Genomic DNA, 11,060 nt, shown 5'->3' on the forward strand with positions numbered 1-11,060 from the left:
GCCGATTTGCTGAGGGGGGGCGGGGGGCTTGGAGAGCCGCCTTCCCTTTCCTGACGCGGACCGAGGGCCAGCCTTGGTCCACCGCGCGCGCGGCGTCTCCGCTCGGTCCCCGGCCGCCCGCCGAGTCCCGAGAGCGAGCGAGGAGTGAGCCGGGGCCGGCGCTGCGTTCGCCGGGGCGCGCCTTCCAAGATGCTGCTCCGCCCGGTCCGCTGAAAGCGAGCGCCCCTTCCCGGCCCGAAGGCGGGCGCCTCGCGCCGGCGCCTCCTCCAGCTCACCCCTGAGGCTTCCAGGCGCCCGGGGCTCCCCCCGCCGGCTCCCTTCTTTCCTCTCTCGCTCGCGCTTGCTCTCGTAGGGCCTTCCTCGCGGTCCGTGCGCGCAGGCGGTGGCTAGCCGTCTCGGACGCAGCATGCAGGCGCGCTACTCTGTGTCCGACCCCAACGCCCTGGGAGTGGTGCCCTACTTGAGCGAGCAGAATTACTACCGCGCGGCGGGCAGCTACGGAGGCATGACCAGCCCCATGGGCGTCTACTCGGGCCACCCGGAGCAGTACGGCGCGGGCATGGGCCGCTCCTACGCGCCGTATCACCACCACCAGCCCACGGCGCCGAAGGACCTGGTGAAACCGCCGTACAGCTACATCGCGCTCATCACCATGGCCATCCAGAACGCGCCCGAGAAGAAGATCACCCTGAACGGCATCTACCAGTTCATCATGGACCGCTTCCCCTTCTACAGGGAGAACAAGCAGGGTTGGCAAAACAGCATCCGCCACAACCTCTCTCTCAACGAGTGCTTCGTCAAGGTGCCCCGCGACGACAAGAAACCTGGCAAGGGCAGCTACTGGACCCTGGACCCAGACTCCTACAACATGTTCGAGAACGGCAGCTTCCTGCGGCGCCGGCGGCGCTTCAAGAAGAAAGACGTGCCCAAGGAGAAGGAGGAGCGCGCCCACCTCAAGGAGCCGCCCCCGGCGGCGTCCAAGGGCGCTCCGGCCGGCCCCCCTCTAGCGGACACCCCCAAGGAGGCCGAGAAGAAGGTGGTGATCAAGAGCGAGGCGGCGTCGCCAGCGCTGCCGGTCATCACCAAGGTGGAGACACTGAGCCCCGAGAGCGCGCTGCAGGGTAGCCCGCGCAGCGCGGCCTCCACCCCCGCCGGCTCCCCTGACGGCTCGCTGCCGGAGCACCACACGGGCGCGCCCAACGGGCTGCCCGGCTTCAGCGTGGAGAATATCATGACGCTGCGAACGTCGCCGCCCGGCGGCGAGCTGAGCCCCGCGGCCGGGCGCGCGGGCCTGGTGGTGCCGCCGCTGGCGCTACCCTACGCCGCCGCGCCGCCCGCCGCCTATGGCCAGCCGTGCGCACAGGGCCTGGAGGCTGCGGGCGCCGGGGGCTACCAGTGCAGCATGCGCGCCATGAGCCTGTACACCGGGGCCGAGCGGCCGGCGCACATGTGCGTCCCGCCCGCTCTGGACGAGGCCCTCTCGGACCACCCGAGCGGCCCCACATCGCCCCTAAGCGCCCTGAACCTCGCCGCCGGCCAGGAGGGCGCGCTCGCCGCCGCCGCCGGCCACCACCACCAGCATCACGGCCACCACCACCCGCAGGCGCCGCCGCCCCCGCCGGCTCCCCAGCCGCAGCCGGCGCCGCAGCCCGGGGCTGCCGCGGCCCAGGCGGCCTCCTGGTATCTCAACCACAGCGGGGACCTGAACCACCTTTCCGGCCACTCGTTCGCGGCCCAGCAGCAGACTTTCCCTAACGTCAGGGAGATGTTCAACTCCCACCGGCTAGGGATTGAGAACTCGACCCTCGGGGAACCCCAGGTGAGCAGCAACGCGAGCTGTCAGCTGCCCTACAGATCCACGCCATCCCTCTACCGCCACGCGGCTCCGTACTCCTATGACTGCACGAAATACTGACCTGCCCCGGCCCTCCTCTGCCCTGGCCCGCTCCGGCTTCGCCTCCCAGACGCGACCCTCTCAGACAATTCAGGCTGCAGAGACGCAAAAAGAACCAAAACTTGCCCACCGCTTTTTCCGCAGACCCCGGGAGCAGAGAGAGCGCGCGTGCCAGCCTCCGCCCTCTGCGAAGCTGCAGGTAACTTTAACTCGCCGCCCCGTTTCTGAGATCCCAAGAAGCCCCAGTACAGGGACGCGGCCCAACGAAATGAATACTGATTTAAAAATCCCCCTCCCCTTCCAAGATGGCTGTGCTCACTGCTCCATTCGGGGTTTCAAAAATTATAACTTATGGACCAAATCCCATAGCGACCCAGTAATGACTCTCTGTAGAGACCCCCATAGACCTATGGGGGTCTCTATAGATTATGTATGTGCTGTGTGTAATTTTAAATTTCTCTAACCGTGCTGTACAAATGTGTGGATTTGTAATCAGGCTATTTTTTGTTGTTTTTCAGAGCCATTAATATAATATTTAAAGTTGAGTTCACTGGATAATTTCTCATCTTGCCCGACCATTTCTAACTGCCAAAGTGAAAATTCAAGAAAACTATGTGAGGTTTCCTTCTTCCCCTGTACAATTATGAAACATAATTCTTTTCCCAGTTGTAGGTCTTTTACAAAACAAGAAAATAATTTATTCTTTTGTTGTTGTTGGCGGATAAAGAAGTGAAGTATCTGATACTTTTTATTTACAAAGTGTGATGGTGTTGTATAGTAGATTCCTTCCCCAGCATTCTTAAAAGAAAAAAAAAAACACTAAAAATTTAACTTCACCTGTGTTTGTCTTATGTGGTCTTAATTGTTGTACTTGCCTTAAAATAAACCCATGTTGTTTTTCTGCCCAAAGTCCGGACAGTGTGTTTGTATTCTCAAATTTTTACAAATGAGGTGTGGTCACCAATCCACCTGTTTTGATTATTTTTGTTACACAGGTGGATAAATGTGTAGACACCTACAGATGAGCACAGAGGACTGCGGGAACTCCCCTATCTTCCTGCTGGTATCAGAAAAGGCTTTTGATTAATTCAGAATCCCACCCTGACCCAGGCAATAGAGAACCAGTCCTGGTTGGATGTGGCTGCCAGAAGGGCTGTGAGCCGTAATGACATTTGCTGTAATGCATTTTGTTAAACGCAGGAAAACATGCCAATAGTCAAAACAAACACCACCATTCCATCCCAATGTCCAACCAGCTCCGATTTAGGAGGTGAGGGAGGGGAAGATAAACATTTTCCATTAGCTACCAGCGAACCAGGGGGAGTCCTGCTTTTCCTCAATTTCCTAAAATGCGGGCTTCCTTCCCTACTTTGACAGTTCTCCAGAAAAGGATCTGAACCAGGATTTCAAAAATCCAAAGGGGATTGAGTCTGTACCATTTAATGACCGTCCCTGGGAGTAGCCAGATCAGAGGTGAATTTTAGACCTCTCTACTTCTGGATTTGATTTCTAAATCTTTACCCTATTGCAGTGAAAAACTTTAAAGCCTCGTAGCACTTAAAAAATAATTTACAATGCTTACAGAGTTATAAATTTGTCAGCTTTCACAGGATTTTAAATGACAGATGACTTTTCAATCTTGATATCTCGTCCTTAAAATTTTAAGTAGCAACACAGTCTCTGTGAGGTACAGCTGTGGGGGGAAATGGCTTTACTATCTGTTTCACTGGCTGAAACACATAGCTCCCCTCCTGGTCTCTCTGTGTGTGACTTTGGGGTCCAGAGCTCCAAACTGGGAATGCGTTTCCCACCCCAGCAGGTAAGCTGTAACCTTCCCTGGAGTACAGCTCCCTGAACTTAACACTTCAGGAGATAATGATTTTCCTGGATACGGCGGCCTTGAATGTAACCTGGGTATTCTGTTGTTTTTAACATGCCATTTTGTCTCTGTATTATGCTGAAATAGCACTGGGGAAAGTTTCAGCATAATAATTTCCCCCATATGTGCAACACAGATTCTTTCAATCTATGGCCCCAGAGGTGGCAGCTGGTTAAGACATGAGGGCTGCATTTTATTCCTTTTCGTGACCGCAGGAGGGGTGAGCCAAGGTGCTTGGTGCTTAGTGAGTGGGAAGGACCAGAGACAGAGGGAGAGACCCGGGAGACCATTCTCTGAGCGGCAGAATGAGGCCACAGATCGCTGCTTGCGGCTCAGGGCACTGGGGTTTCACTTTGCTCCCCTCGAGGAGAGGTTTCTGGCGGGTTCTTCTTCCCCAGATGTTTTAAAGAGTCCTCTCTGAAAGCCTGCTCTCATCTTAAGATCTGGAACTCAGAGGAGGTCTCAGAGACACAGGGAAAACAACGGAGAGAGAAGCGGAACCCACCGGTCAGAGACCTGATCTGCCCTGACACCCTCCGGGGTCTCCTTTCTCTTAAAGAAGTCCCCGCTGTGCGTGGGCTGCTCACCTGACCGGGTAGCTCCAGAAGGCCATGGAGCCCAGGGCGAAGGCCCTTTCCAGTCCCCTGGGAACCTGGGCACCTGGGGAATGTGTTGGAAGCGTCACCCGGGGCCTCTGGAGGCCGTGGGGTGGAGGCGAGTCAGGGCCTGGGGCGCGCGGAGGCCGGGGCTCTCTGAGCCAGGCCCAGCCCCGGCCTTCGGCCTTCGGCAGCCCGCGCGGCCGCCGGGCTCCGCGGCCTGGGGCGTCCGTCGCTCCGCGGAGTGGGAAGGGCAAGCAGACTAGGCTGAGCCCAGGCACCGCCGGCGGCCTTGCTGGTCTTCGCGTCTGCAGCCGGCGCGCACAAACGGCGGCGCGCGACGCGGGGCGGGGGACCCAGGGTGGGGGACGTCCTGGCCCCACGGATCCATCCACACGCAGCTCCTTCCCCCGCCGCTCTCCTCGGGAGGCCCGGGGCCTTGGAGGAACTGGGGAAAGGAGGCCGGGGCTGGAAGGGCCGGAATGCCCGTCTCAGGCTGCCAGCACTCCTTGCTTGGGCGGCTCTGCGGTCCACAGACGCAGTTTGCATGAAGCTGCCGTGTGATAGCCATGTTTCTTCCTGACCCAGTAAGATGCAGCCGGGCAGGTCTCAAAGATACCGCGAATAAAACAGAAGCGACCCGAGCACCACGACAGAGACCGTTTCCCATAGACATAACCCTGCGTCCCTCACTGGCCTTGGCTGGGTGGACTGTGTCTCTCCCCAGGGTGCGGTTTTGACAGGTAAAGGCCACCAGAGAGACCCAGTGGCCTTTGAGCACCCTGGTTCTGAGCCCCGGAGGGGCTGCAACTGGAGTAGCCTCTGCTTCTTGTGAGACTCAGAGAGACACTCAAGCTCTCTGCTTTCACCCAAGGCTGAGAGCTGGGCCTCTCTCCCGTGGCAGATTTGGGTCTGCGTCCCAGCAGCCCTCACTGCCCTGGTTCAAGTGGCTTGTCCCGGAAGACGCCAAAATCGGTGGCCATATGCACTCTCAAACTGCTGGAGCAGTGGGCTAGGGGATTCTAGGAGCACATCTCGATGTGTAAACAGGTGTCTTTCCTTCTTGGCCTCAGTCTTCTCATCTGTAGAATGAGCAGGTGAGTGCAAGGGCCGTGCTGGATGCCGGTTGTGCTTTTTCCTTCATCCCCGGCTCCTGCGATGGCCCCTCACTTATCCTCGCTCCTCTGCTCTGCTCGTAAGAGGTGACGACCAGAAGTTAGAGGGAGAAGAAAATGCAGGGTCCCAGGAACGTCAGCATTTGGCTCATAGATCGTTGGGGGTCCATCTCCTCCCCTTTACCCAAGACTGCCTGGAAGGTTGCCTCTGAGCCCAGGAGAGGTTGGTGAGCTTCACCCGAAGTACAGAGCAGAGTTCCCAGGTCCCTGGAGGTTGAGTGATCACTGCCTCCGACCTCATCTCCATCCTCAGCCCCAGCCCTCATCCAAACAACCGGCAAGGGTTTTGGGCCAGGATGGCCAATGGGAATGTATGTGCCTAATGGCTCAGTCGAATCCAGTTCTTTGTAACCCTATGGACTGCAGTCTGCCGGGCTCCTCTGTCCGTGGGATTTTCCAGGAAAGGATCCTAGGGTGGGTTGCCATTTCCTTTTCTAGAGAAGCTTCCCTACCCAGGGGTAGAACCTACATCTCTTGCATTGGCAGGCAGATCCTTTGCAGATGAGCTACCAGGAAAAGACTCCCCTGAAGAATGAACAGAAGGTACTGGGGGCTCAGAGCCTGTTCAGGGCATCTCAGGGGATGTGACCTGCATTGTCAGGTCACACCGGGCTCCTGGGCTCGGGGGTTTGGGGTCAGTGGAGAAGCAGAGCTGTGAGGTTCGGCACCTGTAGGTGCGGCCAGGCCAGGGGTGCTGGGAGGCCAGACTCCAGGTGAGTGGAACACACTGGTCAGAACCACCCAGTGTGCTTGCTGGTACCATATACTTGAAATGCTTTCCCAAACTTTGAGAAGCATTCCCTGCTGGCCTCTGTCTTGCATGGCCTCAGCTCACCAAGGCATCTGAGATGTTGCTTTTTGACAGAGGCATGTGAGGAAGGGGACGAAAGCTTCTGGCAGCTGGGAAGGCTGGGACCTCACCTCACGCAAGGCTTGTCCTCTCCACTGCGGCAGGGTTTCTGCTCTGCAGCAGAAGGACGGCGCTTCTGCGAAGTTTGGATCTTGAAGGTGTCTTACCGGTGCTGCGGTTTTTGCTTTGTCAGGTCTGTGAGGCTTTATCCTGGGGCTGTGAGTGTGTGGAGGCTGAAACGCAGGAAGGGGGTGGGTGAACACCCTGACAAGCTTGCTGGCATCCATGGTCCCTTTGAGGGGGATGGAGTTGGGGAGCGCTTTGTGCTGTCCACATGCCCACCCAGGCTGGGAGGTCACGGAGGCCAGAGAGACCGCGCTGACCTCAGGAAGGCTCAGTGGCCCTTGACCTTGGGTCCTACCTTTCCAGCAGCCCCTCTGGACACTCTCTGTGCCCTGACATTATTTTTCCAGACGGTCTCCCAGAGGAAATTTTTTCTCTAACTGGAACCCAACTCAACCGGAGCACTAACTCAAGCCCTACGCACACAGGCCAGCTGAGGGTTCATGCACCTGGGGCATGTTACCTCAAGCTCTCTGAGCCCCTTTCTCAACTGGAAAAGTGACAGGATCATCTAATAGAGCTCTCGTGAGGACTAAGGAACCCAATACCTATGCGCAAAGTGCTGCCAAATGTCCAGTTCATCATAAGAACTGTTGCTATTAGGATGTACCTGGACAACAAAAGAGAAAGGATCCTTGGATCTCAATTAGCTGCGTACATCAAGCTACATGCTGATGTGCTTGGGCAGGGCAGTGCCCGGGCCCCAACTGCCCCTGCTCTTTAGGACTAAATCAGCATCAGCTGACCAGCCAGCCCTTACCTTCATGGCTCACTTCCCCTGAGAGAAGCAGACGACACTGCTCCCCATCCTTTCAAAGTGGGAGAGGAGGGCAGGGGAGGAAAGAGTCTCCCGGTTTTGTCAGGGTGTAAGTGAGGACTCTGGGTGTCCTACTTAGGATGCCTGAAATCTCCCAGCTCTGGGGGGAGGGGCAGCACAGACCTCTCCTCTCCAGAGGGTTCCCCTTCCCCCCACCTTGATTACTCTAGACACACCTCTCAGCTTCTGTGCTCAACTGAGGGTGTCTGACCGCAGTGAACCCACCTTTGGAGGAAACCATGTGGATTCCAACCTGTGCTATTTACTACCTTCATTGTTTTCTGGTGCTCTCTGCCTGGCCTCAGTCTCCTAATCTGTAAAATGGGCAAATCCATCCTCCCATCTTCTGTAGATGGTGCCAGCGTTCTCAATAGGATTTCCGAAGGGTCCTTGGCATCCACACACAGTAGCTATTATAATGTGACTGTTTTCCTGTCTTTGGAACACTTCCTCTTGAAGACCTGAGGCAAGTCAAATTCCAGGCCTCAGTTTCCTGGTCTGCAGAATGGGGCTGATTTTTTTTTTAAAGTTCTGTTTCTTAGGATTACTGTGAGAATGGAGTGACTTAATACAAGGAAAGCACTTAGAAGAGTGACAGTGCATAGTAAGTCGAGACAGAATTAGCTATTAATGTTATCCTTATTCTCATCATTCTCCTCAACATTTTAGATTGTCAGTAAAGCGATCTTGAATCTTTTTAGCGCTGCTCTTTTCAGACTTAAGGAAGAATCGTTGATTCACCCCACCTCTACACACACACGCACACACTCACTCACTCACACACACACACACAATGTGTTAACTGTCTTCACACTTAGAAAAGCGAGGCGGATAATCGGGAACACGTCGCAGATCATGGTTCTCTTGAATGTCAGCCTTCTTTGTTTACCGGTGAAGCAGAAGAAGGGCGCATGGGGGTGCAGCGCAAGAGCAGGGGCTCTTCCCCCCAACCCAGCCTGTGTCTGTGAGGCCTCTGTGGTCCCCAGCTGGTTGCCTGACCAACCCCAGGAGCAGGCTTCCTGCCAGGGCGCTGGGAATGGTTCGTCCTACGCTGAACCCAATTTGTTCTTGGGCCCCCGAGTTGGAACTGCCGCGGTCTTTCCGGAAGCATGATTTCTGGGAGACCCGCGCCCACTGACTTCACAGATGAATGTGCTTTTCCGGGATCTGAAGACTTCTGAACCTGCAGGGAACGGTCAGTGTCTCCATCTGGCTCTCTGAGTCACCCTGTCTCCCCGCCGTCTCCCAGGCTCGGCCGGTCTCCCAGTGAGTCTCCCGACAGAGCTTCCGCACGAGGGCGCATCCACACGGCTCTCGGCGCCTGTTCCCTGCGCTCCCCGGAAGTAAGCCTCCGCTCAGGGCTCCTGCCGGCGGCGTCTTCGGCTTCAATTACACACTTCACCTGGGAATCCAGGGTCCGACCCCTCGCCGGAGCCGGGTGGGGCGCCCTGCCGGAGTTCTGCGGCCAGAACCTCCCAGAGAGGTTGCTAACTGCTGCCAGCACGTGGAGAGGGACGCGCCTCTCCAGACGGCCGCTAGAACTGGGGTTGTTTTTTCTTTACTATCAGTGCCCTGCCCACCAGCCGCGCGTGTCTCCGCCTGCGTCCCGCCCATGCCCAAATTGGGCGGTGTTTATCATTGTACGAATTCAAGCTCGGATTTGCCTCCTACTTTAGAAGGAGCGCCGCGGTGGCGCGCCTCAGGCAGCGCTGTGCGTGCTGGACTCTGGGTGTCCGGGAAACTCCAGGGAGGGCTCGGGTGAGGAGGTGGGGAGCGAGGGACCACGGAGTAACACCGGTGTGTCTCTCGCTCTGGGTCTGTTGGGGCCGGGCACCGAGGCTGGATGCAAACTGCAGCTTGCAGGAGGCGCGCTGATCTGGAGAGTTGGGGTGACTCTGGAGCCCGTGGAGCCCGTGGGCTGCAGAAGCGCCGACATTGAGGTTCTGTTTCCATCCCAGGATTGAAGGGGGGTGCTCCGATGAAAGCCAGGGATCCAGAAAGAATACAGCTCTCCGCCCCCTCTTGGCTGGAGGGCCATCCTCGAGACCGAGTCGGGGACCAGCTGGACACTGGGCTTCAGTTAGAAATGCAGCGCTGGGGACAGGGGCCTGAATGTGTCCCAGGGCCTGACCTGGCACTCCCTCAAGCCCTGCCTGCACCCGAACCGGTTTTATTTCAAACGTCCCGCTCCCCTGTGGTCTCTCCTGAACCCCCAAACACAGGCTTTACCTTCTGGAGCCTCCATTTTAGAGTTGGGATCCTCCCTGCTTTCCCACGTTCAGAGATGATGCCCCGAGCTGCGGCGGTGGGTCCCCAGCATGGTGCTGCCTGTGTGACAGTGGGACAGCCCTTAAGGGGTTAAGCAGCAAACGTGCCTTAAGGCACCTTTAGTGTCCTTCCTCAAGCTACCCCCACGTGCCATCTTCACCCCTCCCTCTTCTTCTTGGGCATCCACATGGTTTACTCAATGATATGTTAATTTAGTTGTCCTGAGCTTTTTCTTTCTTCTAAAATATATCCAGCAAAGATCATAAACAGAAACTAGTCACGTTAAGTTCCAATCCACCCCCTCCCCAAAGGCAGCAGAGTAGGGGAGACACCCCCTTCTAAATCAGCATCATCAAGGTTTTTGATTCAAACCAGGACGTGGCTAAATGTAAAATGAGTCAGGGTGGGGAGTGCTTACACCCCAGGGTGAGTGGGTGGGGTGGGGTGGGATGGGGGGGAAGCGAGCAGGCTTCCCAAATGCTTAATGTAATCATGGGCCAGCTGCGTGCACTTGTAAAGTTGTTATAACCCCCTCCTTGTTATAAACAGGAAAGCGCAGAATATAAAGCAAGAGACCCGCATTCACAAATACCAGCTCTCCCCCGCCAGCTGCCAAAGTCCCCTTTTATGGTGTTCCTCCTTGCAATCTCAGCCCCATCAGAAAGACTGTAGCTTCTCCTCCTCGAATCTCCAAAAGGGGTGATTTTGAAACTTGCCCCCAACCAAGCTGTGGACCAGCAATGGCACGCCTTTGCCAATTCTCAGTGCCCCAGGCCATCGGCATGGGAAAAGCTGGGCTCCTGGGGTCGTCTTCTTGGGTCCCCAGGGAGCCCTAGGGGGGCAGGCCTGCAGGTTTTGGGATGCGAGGCCCCTAGGGAGTACACCCCACCTCAATTCCTCCAGGGCATCCCGAGGATGTCTCCCAGGAGGGCTGCATCCTCTTCTGATCGGGCGTTCATCTATCTCCTCTCCCCTGCTAAAATATCTGAGAGCTCTCCAAGACCTCCGAAGGCATTTATGAGACTGTGTCATCTCTCCATCTCCTACTAAGCCTGGGAGAAGAAAAGGTCTTTTGTGGGAGGCCATGGGATTTCGGGGCTCCCCCAGGCCAGAGGTAAAACACCCCTGCGCCCCTCCCACCTCCACCTCGTCTTCCTGGCGGGGCAGACCCTGCTCCCAGCCACCTCGATCCACATCCTGCCTGACTGACTGTGTGTGCTTACAGCGTCAAGGGGTGGACGTGATATTTCAAACATCAGATCAGTGCGTTTATATATTGGGTGCCCGGAAATTTTTCCAAATAAACACAGCTTGATTCAACTTGGGTGGGCGGACTTATCAACAGACTAATTCTATAAACAAATGAAGGAATAACCCTGAAACCGATTGGCTGGTATCAAAAAGACACGTGGAGGGAAAAGCTTGGAGTTTTTCAGCAATGAAATTTTAATTAATGTG

General features: G+C 56.4%; 1 protein-coding gene across 2 annotated transcripts; it reads left to right on the forward strand.

The window, feature by feature from the left end:
- Positions 1–322: 322 nt before the first annotated feature.
- Positions 323–2,803, forward strand: FOXC2 (forkhead box C2). 2 transcript variants are annotated; one of them, XM_069552607.1, is made up of 3 exons: positions 323–1,819; positions 2,039–2,093; positions 2,413–2,803. In XM_069552607.1, exons 1-3 carry the CDS (start codon positions 407–409, stop codon positions 2,424–2,426), a joined length of 1,482 nt encoding a protein of 493 aa, XP_069408708.1. In that variant the 5' UTR covers positions 323–406; the 3' UTR covers positions 2,427–2,803. The 2 variants fall into 2 exon arrangements, with proteins under 2 accessions (XP_069408708.1, XP_069408707.1); XM_069552606.1 differs by lacking the exon at positions 2,413–2,803 and having other exon boundaries at positions 2,039–2,206.
- The last annotated feature ends 8,257 nt before the right edge of the window (positions 2,804–11,060 follow it).

This window comes from Ovis canadensis, chromosome 14 (assembly GCF_042477335.2).
Source record: "Ovis canadensis isolate MfBH-ARS-UI-01 breed Bighorn chromosome 14, ARS-UI_OviCan_v2, whole genome shotgun sequence".
NCBI lineage: Eukaryota > Metazoa > Chordata > Mammalia > Artiodactyla > Bovidae > Ovis > Ovis canadensis.